Below are 22,629 nucleotides of genomic sequence, written 5' to 3'. Positions count from 1 at the left end.
GTGAATAATGCTGCTATGAACATTGGCGTGCAGATATCTGTTCGTGTCACTGCTTTCCGATCTTCCGGGTATATACCGAGAAGTGCAATCGCTGGATCGAATGGTAGCTCTATATCTAGTTTTCTAAGGAACTGCCAGACTGACTTCCAGAGTGGCTGAACCATTATACAGTCCCACCAACAATGAATAAGAGTTCCAATTTCTCCACATCCCCTCCAGCATTTGTAGTTTCCTGTTTGTTTAATGGCAGCCATTCTAACCGGTGTTAGATGGTATCTCATTGTGGTCTTAATTTGCATCTCTCTAATAGCTAGTGAAGCGGAACATTTTTTCATGTGTTTCTTGGACATTTGTATTTCCTCTTCAGAGAACTGTCTTTTCATATCTTTTGCCCATTTTATAATTGGGCTGTCTGTACTATTGTCATTGAGTTGTAGGATTTCTTTGTATATGCAAGATATCAGTCTTTTGTCAGATATATGGTTTCCAAAAATTTTTTCCCATTGAGTTGGCTGCCTCTTTACCTTTTTGAGAAATTCCTTTGAGGTGCAGAAACTTCTAAGCTTGAGGAGTTCCCATTTATCTATTTTCTCTTTTGTTGCTTGTGCTTTGGGTGTAAAGTCTAGGAAGTGGCCGCCTAATACAAGGTCTTGAAGATGTTTTCCTACATTATCTTCTAGGAGTTTTATGGTACTTTCTTTTATATTGAGATCTTTGGTCCATTTTGAGTTAATTTTTGTGTAGGGGGTGAGGTAGGGGTCCTCTTTCATTCTTTTGGATATAGATATCCAACTCTCCCAGCCCCATTTGTTGAAAAGACCATTATGGCTCAGTTCAGTGACTTTGGGGGCCTTATCAAAGATCAGTCGGCCATAGATCTGAGGGTCTATCTCTGAATTCTCAATTCGATTCCATTGATCTATATGTCTGTCTTTGTGCCAGTACCATGCTGTTTTGGCAACTGTGGCTTTATAATAAGCTTCAAAGTCAGGGAGTGTAAGTCCTCCCACTTCGTTTTCCTTTTTTAGGGTGTCTTTAGCAATTCGAGGCATCTTCCCTTTCCAAATAAATTTGATAACTAGCTTTTCCAAGTCTGCAAAGTAGGTTGTTGGAATTTTGATTGGGATTGCATTGAATCTGTAGATGAGTTTGGGTAGAATTGACATCTTAATGACATTTAGCCTTCCTATCCATGAACATGGAATATTTTTCCATCTTTTAAGGTCCCCTTCTATTTCTTTTAGTAGAGTTATGTAGTTTTCTTTGTATAGGTCTTTTACATCTTTGGTTAAGTTTATTCCTAGGTACTTGATTTTTTTAGTTGCTATTGAAAATGGTATCTTTTTCTTGAGTGTCTCTTCAGCTTGTTCATTTCTAGCATATAGAAACATTACTGACTTATGTGCATTAATCTTGTATCCCGCTACTTTGCTAAATTTGTTTATTAGCTCTAGTAGGTGTATTGTCGATTTCTCAGGGTTTTCTAGATATAAGATCATATCATCTGCAAACAATGACAGTTTTACTTCTTCTTTTCCAATTTGGATGCCTTTTATTTCTTTGTCTTGCCGGATTGCCCTGGCTAGCACTTCCAGCACAATGTTGAATAGCAGTGGTGACAGCGGGCATCCTTGTCTTGTTCCTGATCTTAGAGGGAAGGCTTTCAGTCTCTCACCATTGAGTACTATGCTGGCTGTGGGTTTTTCATATATGGTCTTTATCATGTTGAGGAAGTTTCCTTCAATTCCTACCTTTTGAAGTGTTTTTATCAAAAAGGGATGTTGGATTTTGTCAAATGCTTTTTCAGCATCTATTGAGATGATCAATTGATTTTTCCCTTTCGAGTTTTTAATGTGTTGTAATACATTGATTGTTTTTCTTATGTTGAACCATCCTTGCATACCTGGAATGAACCCCACTTGGTCATGGTGTATGATTTTTTTAATGTGTCTTTGGATTCGATGTGCAAGTATTTTGTTGAGGATTTTTGCATCTATATTCATTAGGGAGATTGGCCGGTAGTTTTCCTTTTTTGTAGCATCTTTGCCTGGTTTTGGTATTAGATTGATGTTAGCTTCATAAAATGAGTTAGGTAGTGTTCCATTTTTTTTCAATGTTTTGAAAGAGTTTGAGTAAGATTGGTGTCAGTTCTTTCTGGAAAGTTTGGTAGAATTCCCCTGTGAAGCCATCTGGCCCTGGGCATTTATTTGTGGGAAGATTTTTGATGACTGATTGGATCTCTTTGCTTGTGATGGGTTGGTTGAGGTCTTCTATTTCTTCTCTGGTCAGTCTAGGTTGTTCATATGTTTCCAGGAAATTGTCCATTTCTTCTACATTATCCAGTTTGTTGCCATACAGTTGTTCATAATATCCTCTTATAATTTTTTTAATTTCTTCAGGATCTGCAGTTATGTCACCTTTTTCATTCATTATTTTGTTTATATGGGTCTTCTCTCTTTTTGATTTTGTCAGTCTAGCTAGGGGCTTGTCAATCTTGTTGATCTTCTCAAAGAACCAACTTTTGGTGATATTTATCCTCTCTATTGTTTTTTTGTTCTCTATGTCATTTATTTCTGCTTTAATCCTTGTTATTTCTTTTCTTCTACTTGGTTTAGGATTGGTTTGCTGTTCATTTTCTAGCTTCTTCAGTTGATCCATTAGTTCTTTGATTTTGGCTCTTTCTTCCTTTTTAATATATGCGTTTAGTGCTATAAATTTCCCCCTTAGCACTGCTTTTGCTGCATCCCATAGGTTTTGGTATGTTGTGTTCTCATTTTCATTCATCTCTATATATTTAGCAATTTCTCTTGCTATTTCTTCTTTAACCCACTGATTGTTTAGGAGTGTGTTGTTTAACCTCCAGGTATTTGTGAATTTTCTAAGTCTCTGATGGTTATTGACTTCTAATTGTATTCCATTGTGGTCAGAGAATGTGCTTTGAATAATTTCAATCTTTTTAAATTTATTGAGGCTTGTTTTATGTCCCAGCATATGATCTATTCTGGAGAAAGTTCCATGAGCACTAGAAAAGTATGTGTATCCTGGTGATTTGGGATGTAATGTCCTGTATATGTCTGTTAAATCTAATTCATTTATCAGATTGTTTAGGTTTTCAATTTCCTTATTGGTCTTCTGTCTGGTTGATCTATCTATAGGAGAGAGTGATGTGTTGAAGTCTCCCACAATTATTGTGGAAACATCAATTGCTTTCTTTAGTTTTGCCAGTGTTTCTCTCATGTATTTTGTGGCACCTTGATTGGGTGCATAGACATTTACGATTGTTATTTCTTCTTGCTGAATTGCCCCTTTTATTAGTATGTAGTGGCCTTCTTTGTCTCTCAAAACATCCCTGCATTTGAAGTCTATTTTATCTGAGATTAATATTGCTACACCTGCTTTCTTTTGGCTGTAGCTTGCATGAAATATTTTTTTCCATCCTTTCACTTTCAGTTTCTTTGTGTCCCTGTGTCTAAGATGAGTCTCTTGTATGCAACATATTGATGGTTCATTTTTTTTGATCCATTCTGCGAATCTATATCTTTTAATTGGGGAGTTTAATCCATTTACATTGAACGTTAAAACCGTGAAGGCATTTCTTGAATCGGCCATCTTATCCTTTGGTTTATGTTTGCCATATTTTTCCCTCTCTCTATTAATATCCTTTATTGTACCCATACCGAATCTCTTTAGTACTGAACCTTTCTCCAAGTCTCTCTGTCCTGTCTTTGTTTCTCTGTCTGTAGGGCTCCCTTGAGTATCTCCAGTAGGGCAGGTCTCTTGTTAGCAAATTCTCTCAGCATTTGTTTGTCTGTGAAAAATTTAAGCTCTCCCTCAAATTTGAAGGAGAGCTTTGCTGGATAAAGTATTCTTGGCTGGAAATTTTTCTCACTCAGAATTTTAAATATATCGTGCCACTGCCTTCTTGCCTCCATGGTGGCTGCTGAGTAGTCACTACTTAGTCTTATGCTGTTTCCTTTGTATGTGGTGAATTGCTTTTCTCTTGCTGCTTTCAGAACTTGCTCCTTCTCTTCTGTGTTTGACAGTGTGATCAGTATATGTCTCGGAGTGGGTTTATTTGGATTTATTCTATTTGGAGTTCGCTGAGCATTTATGATTTGTGTATTTATGTTGTTTAGAAGATTTGGGAAGTTTTCCCCAACAATTTCTTTGAATACTCTTCCTAGACCTTTACCCTTTTCTTCCCCTTCTGGGACACCAATGAGTCTTATATTTGGACGTTTCATATTATCTATCATATCCCTGAGGTCCATTTCGATTTTTTCAATTTTTTTCCCCATTCTTTCTTTTATGCTTTCATTTTCCATTCTGTCATCTTCCAGGTCACTGATTCGTTGTTCAACTTCCTCTAGTCTTGTACTATGAGTGTCCAGAATCTTTTTAATTTGGTCAACAGTTTCTTTAATTTCCATAAGATCATCCATTTTTTTATTTAGTCTTGCAATGTCTTCTTTATGCTCTTCTAGAGTCTTCTTGATTTCCTTCATATCCCGTACTATGGTCTCATTGTTCATCTTTAGTTCTTTGAGTAGCTGCTCTATGTGCTGTGTCTCTTCTGGTCTTTTGATTTGGGTGCTTGGGCTTGGGTTATCCATATCGTCTGGTTTTTTCATATGCTTTATAATTTTCTGTTGTTTTTGGCCTCGTGGCATTTGCTGAACTTGATAGGGTTCTTTTAGGGTTTGTAGACCTATTGAAGTCCTTATCTCTAATTTATCAGATCTACAGCTTCGTGGAGTACACTTTCTCTAACTAACCAGCAAGTGGCGTCCACGAGCCACCTGTTCTCCACAAGCCAGTTCTCCCCTGCTTAGCCTTTTTGGTGAGTGGGGGAGTGAGTCTTGTGGGGCCCAATTGGTGTACCAAGCTTGCGTGTGTAGTTGGTGTTGCCTGCCCTGTATGTGGGGCGTGTTTCTGGGCAGTCGGGGAGGGGGGGTGGCCCTAACAATCAAATCTCCCTGATGATCCTAGAGTTTTAACGCTGCTGCAATAGTCTAATCCTTCAGTTCAGTCCTGCCACAGTTTGTCTCTGCCACTGACCCACAAGTCTTTGGTATTGGCGTATGGCTCCTGAGACTTGCAAGTGGGCCCCTCTTCCAGGCTGTGCACCCCCTGGTCCTCTGTTGAGGGATGACTGTGCTTTGTCACAGGTGAGTGCCGTCCCCCCAGGGCAGTTCTGGGCTGCTGGGCTGTGTAGGGAGGCTCCCAGTCTGCTGAAATGATGGCTGAATGGGGCTTTGTTAATTCACACTGCTCCACCTTCCCAGCTCTGGGACAATCAGCTGAGGTTGCAGGGAAGGCTAATGTCCACGCCCAGTATTGTGGTGTGTGCCTGTTATTTGAAGCACTTCCGTCACACTGGGTTGTCTGGGGCAGCTCTGGGCTATGGGGCTGGCGATGGGCAGGAGTGTTTCCTGTCCAGCAGGATGGTGGCTGTGAGCGGACACCCCCCTTTTCTTGGGAAGTTGTGGTGTTTAGTGAATTTTCCCAGCCACTGGATTATTGCCTTTTGTTTCAGAGCTCTCTTAGTTCTGCTCTTGACTTGACGTGCCCAAATTGCAATTCTTTGAATCTTTCTGTATTGGGCTTCTTAGAGTAATTGTTTTAGAAAAAGTAAAAAGGATTAAAAAAAAAAAAAAAAAAAAAAAAAAGGGCCCTCCTCAGAGATCTAATGGGTTATTGAAATGCTAATAGACACAGCAACCAGGGCCATTAAGGAAAGGTCCACAGGGCAGAGAGATCAGCTTTTCTTCGGGATTTGCATATGCGCCTCAAGGCCTGAGCTCCGCCCTTCCCCTTTCTGTGTTCACCAGAACTCCAAAAATCCTCTGCTTTTATTTTGGAGTTTTTCGTGTTATTTTTACTTTTTTTTTTCTATGCCTGTCTCCTCTCTGCTGGGCTGGCAGCTCTCAGATTCTCCGGTGTCTGGTCTCAGTCTATCTATGGTTGGAATCTGGATCAGTAGAATGAGTTTCCGATAAGAGCAGCCACTGCAGTTCTCCCTTCTCCTTCCCGGAGCTGACAGCCCCTCCTCCCACGGGACCGAGCCTGGCAGGGAGGGGCGCGGGTCCCCTGGCCGCAAAAACTTACAGATTTCGCTGATCTCAGCAGTTCGACATTTTCATGAGTGTTGTATGAAGTATGCCCAAAGACAGATTGCTCTGTGGTGTCCAGTCCACGCAGTTCCTGGCTTTTTACCCACTTTCCTGGAGGAGTAACTAAAACCTACAGCTCACCAGTCTGCCATCTTGCCCCGCCTCCCCTGAAGATCGCCTCGTGACTTTTTATACCTTGATTTCTTGAGCAACTGCGGCGGAAGCATTGGCCTCTTTTTCATCCGCCTGCACCAAAAATTTCTTGGCATCAGCTTCTCTCGTCTCCGCTTCAATTTTCACCATCATCTTAGCAGTGTCCTCGGAGGTCTGAATGAGCTGAGGTTGAAGGGCAGTCAGTTCGACTTGCATGACAGCCACCTAGCAAGGAGAGAGGGACCAGAGGAGACCAGGGTGAGCTACTTTGATGCTGACTATGGCAAAGTTGAAACCTCAACTCACCTACGAGATATGCAGAAAAATACTTCCTGCAAAATGGTGCTGGGTATACATTTGTCAGTGCTGCCTATCTCTTTAATCTTTCAACACTTAGTTATTGAGTTCATACTCTATGTTGTAGTTACCAAGCACTGTGCTAAGGCACTAGACATATAATGGAAAACTAAAAGCAATAAAGAGAAATAGACACAGATTCCTCCCTAGTTGAATCCACAGTCTACTGTTAGCAGCAGGGAGAAATAGATCAAAAACAAGGTACAAAATAGCTACATTTATTTTAAGGCTGTGAAGGAAAACATGTAAGTCTGAGATACCTGGGAGAGAAGGAAATCTCAAGGCTATTTTTTCCAACAGGCTGATTTGCTCTATAACATTCCTGCCAAGTGGTTTTCAGGCTCTGTTTGAATTCTTCTAATGATAGGGAAGCTCACCACCTCTCAGGGGAGTTGTGCCTTTTTTTCAGACAACTAAACACATTAGATTTTCCTGATGAGGAGCTGGAATTCACCCTGCTGAAGTTTTAGCCTACTGGTGTCAATTCTGCCTTCCTAGGCAGCTCCGACACAGGGGGTTGACTTTGAAGTATTTGCAGAGTTTCTCAACCTTGTTCCCACTGCCCCCAGCAGTGTGAGAAGAAGCACAGCAGGTGGGCCTGCTTGGGAACCCAGGTGCCGGAGTCCAGCAGATCTGAGTTTCAATTTTGGCTGCAACTCCAGAGCCTGCACCAGGGTGGGTAAGTCGCTAGAAATTTTGCTAAGGGCTTTACATGTGTCAGCTCATTCAATCCCCACAACAGCCCTAAGTAGTGAAAAACATCCTTATCCCCTTTTTACAGAAGATGAAACGAGGCCCAAAGGAGTGAAATAACATGTCCAAGTTTCCATAGCTGCTAAGTTGTAGACCTGGAATTTGAGCCCAAGTCTGACTTCACAAAGTCCTGCTCTTAGCCACTGCCTTATCCTGCCCAATTCCCCATCAAGAGTATCCAAGCTCAGTACTCAAGATAAAGAGTATCTTAATGCAATATTTTTTTAAAAAATCAACATTAATGCAAAGCATCCATGATGAACAAAATATCAAAATTTTATATAAAGACATGATATGACAGGGCCAGGTTAGGGTGAGGCAAATGGGATGAGCTGTGCAAATGCAGGGTCAGATGCTCCCTGTTTTTGACGCCCCCTTAAATGTTGCCCCTGACCCAGTGCTTACTTACCTCCACCCAGTCCTGTCCCCATTCTGTTTCAGCAGCTGCTCACCTGTGAAGCTGCAAAATCGAGTTTCTGCAGGCCTGCCAGGTAGCGGTTCCTCATCATATCTACCTCTTGCCTCTTGCTATTCAGGAGTGTTTTGAAGGTCAGAATCAATTCGAGGTAGGAGGTGGGGGTAACATAGTTGTATCTGCGAAGTGTGTTGTAATAATCAAGCGACAGCTTCCTCACGCTCTCCTGAAAGTATTTGCACATGGAGACAACCCTGCCAAGGGCACGGAGGTAATTAGGCAGGACCCAGCTTCCCCCAGAGAGGTCTAGCACCACTTTGGTTACAGCGGTGAGGGGGTGAGAAGGCACATGCTAATGATCACCCATTAAAGTCTAATCTCTGAAGACAGGTCAACACAGGTGAGAGAGAGAGGGATGAGGAGGTGTCTACTCTCACTGGAAAGATCTTTGATGGGGATATCTCCATCACTAATCCCTTTGATGAATCACCAGGAGTCCTTAACTTTGGGCAGTCTGGTGAAGCCTCTGGCCTTTTCAAAATAATGTTTTTTTGTTTTGTTTTTTAATCTTTTTTTTAATGCAATTTTATTGAGATATATTCACACACCAAATAATCCGTCCAAAGTATACAATCAATGGCTCACAGTATCATCATATACTTGTGCATTCATCACCACAATCAATTTTAGAACACAAAATAATGTTTTAAATGCATAAAATAAGATACCTAGGATTACAGAGGAAACCAATTATATTGAAATAGGGTTTTCAAAAACCAAATCTGTTTTGGTGCAAAACAGCAAAATACTAATATATCTGATAAAATTACCTGAGGAGTATAATGCTTGTTTATTTTTTGTGTATATCTTTGCAATCTATTTTATATATATTGACAAAAGAGACTTTGAAATATTTAGCCATGCAGAATATGTGACCAGACCGGAGCATGTGTGGGAAGACTTTTTGGTATTCATCAGCTGTACCCTGAAATGATGGACTACAGGTTATGATGTGTGTTATCTACACCTCAATCAGTAAGGTTAGCAGATAGATCTCCAAATGTCAGCCACATTGATTTGTTTCCCCTGTACATTCTTTATTCATGATACAACAATGCTGTAACTGGGTGGTCCTTTTTAAACAAAACATTACTCACAAAATAGAGGGGATTATTTGTTTTTAAAGGTTTTGTAAATAAAGGCTTCAGAAATGTTTTCTTAAAAAAAAACAAATCAAATCTGTGATATAGTAATATATGCACTTCTTTATTGATGCATTAAATCAGGGATCAGTAAACTTTTCCTGTAAAGGGCCAGAAATTAAATATTTGAGGCTTTATGGGCCACACCGTATCCGTTGCAACCACTCAACTCTGTCACTACAGGGCGAAAGAAACCATAGATAATAAGCAAACGAGTGGGTGTGGCCACGTTCCAATAAAATTTTACTTCCAAAAACAGGATGCCAACTGGATTTGGCATGTGGGCTGCAGTTTGCTGACCCCTGCCTTAAATAACAAGATTGAATCGCAGGCACAAGAACTAGCAACATTTTCAAGGAAATGATATACGTATGCATTATGAAATTAACTGTGAATCCTACTAACGGCAAAGTCACAGGTTCCGCTAATCCCACTGGGGTTTGTTGCCTACATTCATCACTGAAGGAAATGCAAAACACCTTCAGCTGGACGACAGTGAAAATGAAGTTCTGACTTTCCCTCAATGACCCAGGTTAAGGGTTCTCCTGGCCTAGAGACTAAAGTTCGTTATTACTAAACCTATGTAGCAGGCACCTGCTAGGCACTGAGGACACAGCGGTAGATAAGGCAGGTGACAAGATTCCTGCCTTCACGCAACACCGGGATTGGCAAGGTTCTCATCTCTTCCCTTACACTAGCCAAAATTAAGTGATTATTGGTTTGTTTGCTTATCTGTGCCTTACATATAAAAGATTAAGATTTCTTTCCCCCTCCCAAGAACCAATTTTTTTGTCCCCTTGGCAACAGTATTGCCCTTATTGAGAATGCATGTTCTAAGATCACTGAAATAGCTACATTATCATATCCAGGTTCTCAAAGCTGTGGCAACAGTGCATTTCCAGGACAATTCTGAACAATGTGATTTTATTCTTTTTCAGCAAAGGTGTTTTATTAAATAAATAACTAAATTTGATTTGATTTAAGAGTACAAGAACTTTTCTATATATAAATTGAGAAATCTTTAAAAGTGCAACAAAATTCGAGCCAGCATCTGGATTTCCAACTTGGAATATTTGGTCGGGGTACTACAATGCAGCTAACGCTTACTCTTTCCGAATGTTGTCCTCAAGCTCCACATCTTCCAGAAATTTGTTGGCCACCAGCTCCAGGGCATCTGTGGGCCACAACTGGAACCAGTCAATTGTACAGCAATTGATCAGAGAAGGGAACATCCGCAGGCGGTTTCGGAAGGCATCCCCTATTGGGCTCATGGCTTAGGAAAAACAGACTTTGTTAGTTCCCTTCCTCTAAGGCCCCAAGGGGTAGGGAGGTAGACAGGTGAGGCAGGGGAGGTCATGTTTCCTGTTGCAACTCCAAGGGTGTAATCAAGAATAGCCAGGAGGATCATGGGCTATTTCCATGCAACTTTATGATGGGATTTCAGTGTACTGCCACGGCCTTGTAATTGGTCTCCTACACCCACTGTTGTTCCTTCCAGACCTTTTGGTCACTTAGCCAGGATGGTTTGAGCCCTTTGATCCATTTGCTCTATTTGTTCTGACTCACATACAAAAGGGAGTTATGGATACACCATAGCTGCTTACAGCAGTTGCTGTGGGGGCCATCAGCTTATTTCTGACCCTATCTCTGTTGGACCAAAAGTTTGAGCTTTACCCCAAATTCCATTTTCATTGGTTCTTTGGACACAGTGTAGAAAGGAGGAAGCATGATGGAGCATAGTAGAACTGTGAAGAGATCAGGGTGGATAAAGAACAGAGCAAGAAGGTTTCAGATGAAGATGGAGAGGAGACAGGGCAGTCTGGCAGGGAGGCTTATAAGACCACATTAGGAATTTTGGTTTTTACCTTGATGAGAAGATATTTAAGTAGTGTGTGTGTGTTTGTGTGTGTGTGTGTGTTCGATGATATTTGCAATAAATGGGAAAAAAAATCATCCTGGCTCAGTGGCACAGAAAGGTCTGGAAGGGACAAGAGTGGATAGGAGGAACAGTTAGAAGATTGCAGAGGTAAGGTCTGGGTGAGGTGATGGAAACCTATCTAATCTGGATAAGATGGAGGAAAGTGGATAGATATGTGAGATACCTTGGAGATAAAAATCTACAAGACTTCATAATGAGAAAGAGAGAGGGAGGGGCAGGGAGAGGTATTAAACACAATTCTTAGGTTTCTGGATCGATGGGGGTGTCATTCACAGAGAGAACAACACCAGAAGTCATTCTATGAGGCTGTGGGGTAAAGGAGAAGGGTCAGAGGAGATTTCAGAGAACTGAGGTTTAAAATAGTTGTTCTCCTGAACTTCTAGTGGAAGAAGTTGCCAGAGGAGCTCCAGGCACCGACCCTTGGGCTGGTGCCTTGGCTGGGTCAATCCTGGGACCATAGTAAGGGGACTGGGCTGAAGACCTTCAGAAAACGCTAACACACCCAGAGGAAACAAGGCAGACTGGGCATGCTGCTTCTTACCAAGGACAATGTGAAGATTCTTTTTCACCCTCTCAATAAAGAAGTTATACATAGAAAGGGGAGTGACTTCGATCTTCTCTCCCTCTGCCCTGACTGCCATTTGCATCTTCTCTACAATGTCGGCCTTTTCGTCGGTGGGGAAGATGTTGGGCACGTCGCCCGTGTTCAGAAGCATGTTGATGTCCTCACCGAATGACTCGTCCTTGATCTGGTTATCGGCGAAGAGGAAGACGGTCCTCTTGCTGGCCACACCAACCTGCAGCATGATCTTCTTTAAATCCTCCCGCCAGTCGTGGTTGGTGTAGTTCTTCGTGATCTCGATTTGGTACAGCTCATAGGAGTTCATGAATGTGGCCAGTTTGCTGGCACTCTGTCGCCCACTGCCCCCAATTCCCACCAGGAGCAAGTGGCCTTTGTCCTGCTTCAGGACCCTGCAGATCCGGGAGATGTGCTCAATGGCAAACTTGAACATGACCAAGGACATGGGGGCCTTGCTGATGTTGTTGAACTCTTCCAGGTAGTACTCCATCACCACGGTGAGCTGTTTCAGGTCTGTGATCTCATCATAGATTTTTTGCTCACTCTCTGGCTTGAAGAAATCTCCAAAGAAGAGGCTGCGGATGTTATCATCAATGATCTTTCCAGTGGGAGACAGGTGGATGAGGACCTGTAAGGGAGTTAAGTCTCAGCCAGTCATTTGGCCAGTGACCCAACCAGGACAGCAATGGAGGTGTGGAGGCAGGGAACAGGAGATGCACTAGTTTCCTCTAAGCGCATTCTTCAAAAGTCATAATTTATAGACAGTTTTAAAACCAAACATAACGTGTATATCTGAGGATTGTGAAGACCCTGATGAAAGAAGATTAGAGAAAAGAGTGTGAAAGCAAGGATCAGCCTGCTCACTAAGTGGTTAAATATTGATGGTCAGGTTGCAAGACCCCCAGAGAAGGCAGTCAAAGGATGGTACCAATTTTATGTGCTTGCTCCTTCACCAAACAGATGTATAGGTGCACCCCTGGTCTCCACTCTCTGTGCTTCAAGCAGGAATGTTTAAATGCTTCCTCTTCATGATATTAGAACCTGGTAATACTTGTGTATTTGGTGTCTGAATGTAACATGAAGCACTTTTGCAATTTTGTTAAGCAGAAATCACAGCTTCTTGGCAATGGAGGCAGAACAAGATTATGTATATACATATAGTCTTAAAATAACTTTCCTTATACCAAAAGAGAAAAGAGAAAATATTCATAAATGGGATACCATGACAATCTTTCACTTGGGCTTTACCAGGGCCTCATTCAAATCATGAAAATTCATGGTTCATTTCTTAACTCTCAAATTCATTGACCCTAAATTGCATTTTAAACAAATCGTAAACAAATAACATCATATAGAAAATCACTTTGACTGGATCCAAACTTACATATTATTATAAGAGCAAAGTAAAATCAGGTAGGGTAAAACATTAACAAATCAAATGACTATTTGACTCAATCCTATCTCCCGATTCAGAGAGCAGAGCTGTGAGTCTCCACTGGGAATGGAACTTGAAATTTGAGACGAACTTGGTTAAACATTTGGGACCATTTCTGAGGCTAGATGATCAGAGTCTGGCTTACCTTCTCCACGGTCTGCTTGAAGCAATTGGAGGTGGTTTCCTTCACCATGTTGAAGAAGACCTGTCTGTCCTCCCGGTCAATCAAACGGTCATAGAAGACCCGATAAACTTCATGGATCCACAGCCGGATAAATTTTTCTACATCCTGAAAAACAAGAGTTAATTATTTGAGTGAATGGAAGGTGGTGACTGATGTGGTAGATCTCAAAGAGTACCTAAATCCTGGGGTCGATGTGAGGATTAAATGAGACAATGCTTATAAAATACTTAGTACAATGCCTAGCATAGTTAGCTGTTGTTATTATCATTGTATATTCCACATAGCCAAGGATATTGCTGAATGATTACGGTAACAGAAATGATAGTGGCTGACCTGCAGGTGGGTGTGAGGGCAGAGCAGGACACCTTGAATCACCCGTGAGAAGTCCCGCAGGTTGAAGACGTAATGCGACTTGGAGGGAGTTGGCAAGAAATTCTGCACTGCGGCTTTATAAATTGTCATGGTAGCTTGCACCAGCATCTTTCCATATCTTGGGAGGAAAGGGAGGCAGACAAGTCAACATGGGTCCCAAAACCAGGAACCCCAGGCCAATCTCCAGGAAGACACAAGAACCTCTTACCTTAAGAACATCACATCAAACCCTCTCCCAAAGTGCCAGTCAACGATAGATGTGAAAATCTTGGTTAAAACTTCATCCTCAAAGGCGTTGATAGAAATGATATTCAGATGGCGAGTGAATCGTCCTAGAAAGCATGCACACATATGAGTGTGCAAACACACACACTTAGCTCCTGGACCTAGTGACACTGGGATGTAGGAGAGTCAGTTTTCCCTCTGCCTTAATGTTCTGGAACTGTGATGTCCAATATGGTAGCCTCTAACCACATGTGATTATTTAAATGTAAATTAATTAATATTAAATAATGTTGAAAACTGATTTCCTCTGTCTCACTAGCCACATTTCAAGTGCAAGAGCCATGCATGGTTAGTGGCAACCATAGTGGGAAGTGCAGGAATAGACTCTTTCCATGATTATAGAAAGGTCTATTGAACATCACAAGTCTAAATTTCAAGAATTTTTTAAAAGATAAAGGCCCGATTCACACTCACTGGAATGGTTATTATTAAAAAAAAACACAATAGAAAACAAGTGTTGGCAAGGATATGGAGAAATAGAAACACTCATACACTGTGGGTGGGAATATAAAATGGTATAGCCACCATGGAAAACAGTTTGGCGGTTCCTCAGAAATTAAGTACAGAATTACCCGTGTCCTGGCAATTCCACTTCTGGGTATATACTTAAAAGAATTGAAAGCAGGGACTGGAACAGATATTTGCACACTGATATTCATAGCAGCATTATTCACAATTGCCAAAATATGGAAGCAACCCAAGTGCCCATCAACTGAAGAACGGATAAACAAAATGTTGTATATCCATACAATGGAATATTATTCAGCCATAAAAAGGAATGAATTTTTGATACCTATTACTACATGGATGAACCTTGAAGACATCATATCAAGTGAAATAAACCAGACACAAAACAACAAATACTATACGATCTAAGTCATATGAAATAATTAGAATAAGCAAATTCATAGAGTCAGAAACCAGAATACAGGTTGCCAGGGGCTGGGGTGGGGGCGGGAAATAGAGAGTTAATGCTTAATTGGTACAATTTCTGTTTGGAGTGATAGAAAATTTTGGTAATGGATCTTGGTGATGGTAGTACAACACTGTGACTGTAATTAACACCACTGAATTGTACACTTCAAAGTAGTTGAAATGGGAAATTTTAGGTTGAATATGTTACCAGAATAAAAATGAAAACAAACAAACATAGAACTGTAGAACGCAAAGAGTGAATCCTAATGTAAACTATTGATTGTAGTTAATAATATAATTTTACAACAATACTTTCATCAATTGTGACAAAGGTGCCACATTAATGAAAAATGTCAATAATAGGGAAAATTGTGTGTGTGTGTGTGTATGTGTGTGTAATATGGGAACTCTGTACTTTCTGCCTGATTTTTCTGTAAACCTACAACTGCTCTAATAAAAAAATTTTAAAGATAAAGGCAATACACGATCACTGTAAAATAGTCAAACGATTCAGAAATGTTTTTGTGAAAGTGAATATCTCCTTTCACTCTATCTCCCACCCACTAAATCAATTCTCCCCAGTTAACTACTATTTATTTGGGATCCTAGCATATCTAATGCGTATCCTTATTTATCTGTATCTTTCTATAGATAAAGATTTTATATATATAAAAACAACTTTCTTGAGGTATAACTTATATACCACACAATTTACTCATTTAAAGGACACAATGGTTTTTAGTATATTCACAGAGTATATTCACAGAGTTATGCAAACATTACCACACTTAAATTTTAGAACATTTTTATCACCCCAAAAAGAAACCCTGTACCCATAAGCATTTACTCCCTGTTTCCTCACAGGCCTAGGCAACCACTAATTTATTTTCCATCTCTATAGATTTGCCTGCATTATCTTTTTTTTAGAAAAAATTGTTAAAAATATAATTGCTATTAGGGACTCATGAATTTAAATATATTTTGATCAATTTCAATCCATTACAATTACTGTCACTGTTGAAGCTCAAATTATCCCGTCTTTGGCTACTGGGAGCCTCTCCATGTTGGCTCTTGAGTCCTTTTGACATGAATCTAGTCTTTGATGGCTTTCTCACTAGCTGGTGTATCAAGATGTTCTGGACTGATCTTCTTTATTTCTTGCCATGCAATCAGCCACTTCTCCAAAGAACCCTGGTTTCTTTTAGCAGGAAACTGGATTTCAGGACCACAACGTGGGAGCCAGACAGGCTCACTGTTGATGTGTTGGTTATTATTTCTAGACCTTTTCAGTGGGCATTAGTGGATATCATAAGCTAGTGCTGATATTTCCAGTTAAAATTTAGGACTATGGGGCTTTCACTTAACCTATTCTATATTACATCTTTATCTCCTTTCTTCCACACTGAGACTTCTTGTTCTCAGACTCACGGGATAATAGAAAATTCCAGTTACTTATGTATGTAATCCTACTTTACACACACAACTATCTCAGAACAAGAATGTACTACCAACATCAATTATGATAACTGAAAACCATTTGAACAATTTTGTACATGCTATCCCTGTCCCTATTCCTCTTCCCTTTTTTGTTTTTCTTTATCTACATCATCAGAGCCTATAGCTTTACCTACTATGATCTCACCCATTTATTCTTATTTTAACAAATAACCACGTATTTAAAGTTCATTACCATCATTATGTCAATGACTCCATAGTCATTATGATGGTCTGTAACTCATTTTCTAGTGGTTTCCTTAGGAAGGGCTTATGGGAATTATAGTAACAATAGTTCCTGAGTTCTTGCATGTTGTTGACAGTATTCCTTTTACACTTGATGGTCAGAATTGCTGGTTATAAAATCCTGAGTGTCATTTTATTTCTTTGAGTATCTTAAATATGTTACCCCATTTTCTTCTGGTAAAGCATTACTATTGAAAGGTCTTACGATAATCTAAGTTTATTTACCTTATTGTGTACTCTTTTTTGTCTAGATGCCCAAAAGATTTCTTCTTTGTCTTTAAAGTTCAACAATTTTATCAGCATGTCTTTGTAGTGATCATTTTCAGTCAATAGTCTTACACATATAACATATTGTTTTGAAATGAAATTTTCAAAAAGAATTTTTTCTTTTATTTTAGGAACATTTTATTGGAGTATAATTCGTAATATTTGTTCTGTTTCTTTAGTTTGGTTTTCTTCTTCAAACACTCTTATTATGCATATGCTGCATTCTGCATTTTCTTTGCCTAACTTCAATATTTGTCATGTTCTCTCAAAGCCTTTTTATCCCTTGCTTCATTTCTTTTTGATGTTAAAAAATTTGCCCCTTTTACTTTTTTATTTATCAAGCCATTATTTATTGTGGTCATTTTCTCTTGTGTTCTTCCTAGTTTATATTTCATTTTTAAGCAACTTTTTTTATCTCATTCTTTTTTGAGTTTCATTATCAAATTTCTGTGTTTTTCTAATTCTGATTTGCTATTGTTTCATATCTTGCATCAGTTTATCAATTTTTTAGATTGTTTTGAAGTAACAGATTACAGTTTAGTCTTTTTTTTTTTAAGAATGTTTTTTCTGGTGTGCTTTTGAAGGAGCAGTAATTCTGCTCTTTATTCTCTTTTTTTCTTATAGTAAGTTTTAGGGAAAAAGAACTCAATACTTTTTTTTTTCTCATTTTTATGTGTGAAATCAGAAGGGAGCTTGGTTCAGGTGGCTCTTCTAATTCTACAAAGATCCCTTTTTTCTTGATTTCTTAAGTGTCAAAAATATAGTAACTTGCTTTTTGAAATGTCCTGCCTCTGTTGCCCTTTCTTAATTTTATTTGGACTTTCTCTTTCCTGATCAATTCTGATTCCACTTCCAGAGGTTTCTCTCGAGTGCAGGGTTCTGCCTTGGATGGGAGAACTGGCTGATCAATTCTAAGGATTCACAAGGACTTGAGCTCCAGCCTCTTCAGAGCTTTCCACAGGCTCATTGCATTCATTTGTTATTTGAGTAATAAAAGTCCCGCCAACCTCACTTCCTGTTCTCAAATTGGTAGCCATTCTTACCAGTGAATGTCCACTGGCTACTTTTGGGTTCTACCATTCTCAGGTCTGTTGGATGCCCCATGACTGCCCTGGGCTTTCTCCTACACAGATGCAGAAAACACATAGATCTTATAGCTGTCAGTGATTTGGTCCCATCCACATGCATTTTGGAGTTTGGGAGATACTCTGACAACTATTTTTATGGTTGTTTATAGGTTTTTGGTTTTTGCTATCTAATGGCTTTGTGTTTATGAGGGGATTTGTGAAGATCCAAAACCACAGTGCTACTGGTGCTGTCAGTTCCCCCAAATTCTTTCCATATATTTAAAAATATCTATTATTTGTGTATATATATATATACACACCCCACATTTGTCTATTGACATATGTAGGTTTTTCTTAAAAAAAAAATAACACTGAGATGATATGTTGCAGTTTGTTGATCTAGAACCATTGATAACTGTGTGAACTTGAGAAAGTCACATATCCTTTTGATGATGGGGATAATAATGGAACTTGGCACTTATTTAATGCTTAGTATGTGTTACCCAAATCCAGATCTGTCTGCTGCTAAACAATACTCTCAATCACTATACAATATTGCTTTCAGCCTCAGTTTCCCCATCTCTGCTCTGAAAGCTGGTAGATGGTAGCTGGCCTGGCAACTATCAGCTAGGCTGTGGGTTCCTGGCTGATCACAATTCCATTTAAATTTCAACAACAGATGTAGTTATTCCAGGTCCATGATTGAACAAGACAAAAACAATATCACTCACCAACCATTAAAATGACCAAACATCCCCCCATTCCAACTAACATGAGTGACTCCTGCTTCTTTACCAGTGACAATTGTAGCATCACTTCCTTCCTTCTGCTTCCTAGCTAAAAGTTATTAAGATACTCACTTACCAAATTGGCCCCACTTCCTGAGAGCACCTAATACAGAACAGACCCCCTGCTTCCTTCAGCCTCCCCCATCCCAAATCACCCAACAAAAGCCCATGTGATTCTATCTTACCAGGCTCCCAGGCATCTCCATGGTGTGCAGACTCCCTTGTTGCAGCAAATTAATAAACCTGATTTCATCTGACGACAGATGTGTTCCTGGTGGTCTTTGGGCACTGGGCTTTATCATAAGTTTGTGACACAGCTTGGAAACTTAAATGCCGTGCAAATGCTAGCTATTAGTATTTCTGCATTGTGGACTGGAAACAGCTATTCCCCTTTGAATGGCCAGGTCTTACACAAGTAAGGCGCCAAGTTCCTCACCCTCTCACTGGTGAGAGAGGTGTTAAATTTAAAATGCTGGGAACCTGAGATCCTGTTGTATTCAAACTCAAGGCAAAGCCATCATGGACTCCATACTCGAAGTGAAAGGTGGTGGTTTGGGTACCCAAATGAGATCCTGTCCATCTTCCTTTTATTTTATACAGATGATAAAGCTGAGTGCCAGAGAGGAGAAACTTGTCCAAGGTCAGACAGCAATTTAATATCTCACAGAATCTAAGTTTGGAAATGGTGTTAAGATTCTTAACCAGGGATGTACATCAGAATAAAAATACAGATACCTATAGAGCTGCATCAAGTTGTACCTACACATGTACTGTCAAGTGACAGGGTAAAATCCACCCCCCACCCCCTTTTTTTTGGCTTAGGCCATTTTGGGTTGGGTTTTGTTTCTGGCAACCTGAAGAATTATAATGAATACACAGGTGATTCTGACATCCACTCCTAGTTGGGAAGTTGTCATCTACCCTCCCTCCTGGAACACATACAAACTCTCCCTCCCATTTGAGACTCTCTGTTCCTGTAGGGCCTAGACAAAGACTCCTCACATCCTCTTTTCATCTTTCCTTCCTATTTTATACAACTTCCAACATGAAGTCTTCCAATGTCATTTCCTGGAGCTACACCAAACCCCTCTGGCTGTAGTCTGAACACACTTTGGCTCTTTCCTCAGGCAGGACAGAGTGCCCTGAATCTTTCCTCCATTCACAAAGGTGGCCTGGCTCTTCAGTGGGTGAAGAAGGATGGAACTCCCTCTTTCACTTACCAGTAATGTCGTTCCTTCCTCCCCCAGGCGGCCCCATGGCTGTCACGAGCAGCACATCCGTGATGTCCAGCCTGTTTGTGTCCTTCTTGTCAAACCAGTAACCGTGATCAATCCATTGCCTCAGGAGCTCGATGGGGGGCTGGGCCCCATACACCTCTTTGGCAGGCATGTTGAGGTCATCTGTGGAAAGAAGCCCACATACTATAAGCCCATGGAGTCCTCTGGCTAAACATGCCCTCTGGGAGGTAACATGCGACCATTCCCTCCCAAAGGGGGGCCCATGTCCAGTTGTCCCAGCCCCACTCCAGGCAGGGCCCAGCCAATGGGTGTCCTGACCAGCTGGGAAGGAATTTTCCTTGGTTCTGGGATCTCTGCATCATTCTGGCTTTCAGGATGCATGGATTGGCACACCAGGCAGACATTCATTTTTTTTCCCATTCCCTCAACCAAAAGATATTGATTGCCTACTATATTCTCAAGTTTGCTAACTGCTGGAGATATGAATGGTGATGTTAGCCTCCCTCAACCAAAAAGGCCTGGACCACGTGTCACTTACTGACAACTTGGCATGTAGTACATGGTCAACAAAGACTTGTGTACTGAAAGAAGGAAGGGAAGGGAACAGAAAGAAATAAGAGAAAAAAGGGAAGGAATAAAAGCAGGAAAGAGGGAAAGAAGGAAAGAGGAGGGGAGCTTGGTTTAATGGTCCTGCTGCTGCTGTCTCGAAATACTTAATTTTGAACAAGGGGCCCAGCATTTTCACTTGGCACAAGCCCTGCAAATACTGTAGCTGGTCCTGCACACAGGATTGTGGTAACCAGTTTGTCTGTTTCCCCAACTAGCTTTCTGAGGGAAGGGACTTACTTGTTTGCCATTTTTACTCCTAGAACATAGTGGATGTTCCATAAGTGAATGTAAGGACACTAGTAGCAAAAGAAAAACAAAACAAAAAAAAAAACAAAAAAAAAACCAACCTTATTTATTTAGTGAGCATCCCTCACACTTTTCACAAAAATTAACTCAAATGGTTCATAGACCTAAATGCAAAACGCAAAACTATAAAACTTCTAGGAGAAAACCTAGGTGACCTTGGGTCTGGCGATGACATTTTAGATACAAAACCATAGGCATGACCCACCAAAAAAAAAAAAAAAAAAAAAAGTGATATGATGCACTTCATTAAAGTTAAAAACTTCTACTCTGGGGAAGACATGGTTAAAAGAAAGAAAGGACAAGCCAGAGAATGGGAGAAAATATCTGCAAAACACATGTCTAACAAAGAATTTGTATCTAAAATATACAAAAAAAAATTCTTAAAACTCAATAATAAGAAACAAACAGCTCCTTTTAAAAGTGGGCAAAAGATCCAGCCACGGCATTAAAGAAGATGTACAGATGAGAAATAAGCATACTCACTGAGCACCTACCCTGTGGCCTGAGAAACTGCGGATGCAACAGAGAACAAAACAGTGTACTTAATTGACTTTGAGAAGCTTAATTCCAAAGGGTGAGAGACAATAAAGTGACAAAGAAATAAATGCATAATATGATGTCAGGTAGTAACACATGCAGTAAAGGGAGATAGAGCCAGGTAAGGGGATGATAGAGAGTGCTATTTGGGGTGGTTAGAGAAGAGACCTGGATGAAATGAGGGATTATACCACAAGAATGCCTAGAAGAAGAGGGTTCAAGGCAGAGAGAACAGGACAAGCAAAGGCCCAGAGGTAGGTTTGAGGAAAGCAAGGAGACACATGTGGCTGGGTGCCCTTAGTGGGGGGCAGCGTGGCAGGAGATGGTATGGAATAGGTGACCAGGCGTCAGAACCCTTTTCAAGATTTCGGGGGTAATGCTAAATTATATTAACTAGAAATATTAAATCTCCCAAGGAGACTGGCCTTACAATGGGAGGTTCTGGCTGGCTGCAGGGTGGGGTGGAAGAGCCTGGCTGTGTCCAGTCAATGCCTTACCCACAAACACTACCGCTTTCTTTCCAATGGAGGGCCCGAAAAGACCCTTCCGCCGTCGATCCAGCTTGGACATAATGATATCCTGGGTCTGATTGGCTGAGGTTCTGGCAGAGAAATTGATGCAGTTGGGCAGATAGATGTTTTTGGGAAGGCGGAGAAGGAAGTTGTTGGTGATGGCTGACTTGCCAGTGCCCGTGGGACCCACGAATAGCACTGGAATCTCGTGGTCCATGTAGGTTTTCAAGAAGAAGGACTGCCGGGCCGTCTCCACCGTGGGGATGATAAGCTCTGAGACCTGTACCACAAAGAAATGGGAAAGCCTTGTTCCCAGGTCCAGAAGGCTGGGTCTTGGTATTCAAGAGACATTGGTTCAAATTCCAGCTCCACCACCCCTTACTATCTCTAGGACTGCTTTGGGTTTCTTCAGTTTCTTCATCTGTGAAATGGGATAATAATGGCACCTGGTTCACAGAGCTGTTCTGAGGATTAAATGAGATCATGTATGCAAAGGTGGCCATCATTGTCCCTGTATTGAAGACAAGGAAACTTAGGTCTGAGATCTTCTGTAACTTGCCCAAGTAACAAGGTGAGTAAGTAGAAATGCAGGGATTTGAATCACAGGTTGTCTGATTCCAAAGTCTACATTCTTAACCACTGAACTATTGTATTAGAAAGATGAGTTACAGTAAGGGTTGATCCATAGTTGCTGCCCTCTCATACCACTGCTTTGTACCAACCTGTCTGCCTTGCCCCAGGCCATCTGGCTCAAAAGGGTCTGATGTGACACTGGACCTCCATCCCCTGTGCTTGTTCCTAATCTGTTCTCCCAATACTTAGTTGCTTGATTGTAAGACCCATCCCCTGACCTCTTCCAAAA

General features: G+C 40.7%; 1 protein-coding gene across 5 annotated transcripts in view; it reads right to left on the bottom strand.

Annotated features, from left to right (window-relative positions):
- Positions 1-22,629, bottom strand: part of DNAH3 (dynein axonemal heavy chain 3) — a 208,830-nt gene that overhangs the window by 42,537 nt on the left and 143,664 nt on the right. For all 5 annotated transcript variants that reach the window (XM_037814725.1, XM_037814726.1, XM_037814723.1 and 2 more), the window contains 9 exons: positions 21,753-22,047; positions 19,786-19,965; positions 13,712-13,835; positions 13,465-13,621; positions 13,093-13,236; positions 11,474-12,140; positions 10,101-10,266; positions 7,829-8,045; positions 6,309-6,491 (listed from right to left, as the gene is read on the bottom strand). In XM_037814725.1, coding sequence (XP_037670653.1) covers positions 6,309-6,491; positions 7,829-8,045; positions 10,101-10,266; positions 11,474-12,140; positions 13,093-13,236; positions 13,465-13,621; positions 13,712-13,835; positions 19,786-19,965; positions 21,753-22,047 — 2,133 coding nt within the window. The remainder of the gene's footprint in view (positions 1-6,308; positions 6,492-7,828; positions 8,046-10,100; positions 10,267-11,473; positions 12,141-13,092; positions 13,237-13,464; positions 13,622-13,711; positions 13,836-19,785; positions 19,966-21,752; positions 22,048-22,629) is intronic.

The sequence above is a fragment of the Choloepus didactylus genome, chromosome 21, assembly GCF_015220235.1.
Source record: "Choloepus didactylus isolate mChoDid1 chromosome 21, mChoDid1.pri, whole genome shotgun sequence".
NCBI classification, from domain to species: Eukaryota; Metazoa; Chordata; class Mammalia; order Pilosa; family Megalonychidae; genus Choloepus; species Choloepus didactylus.
The sequence above is the reverse complement of the archived record's forward strand: the minus strand, read 5'-3'. Positions and strand labels throughout refer to the sequence as shown.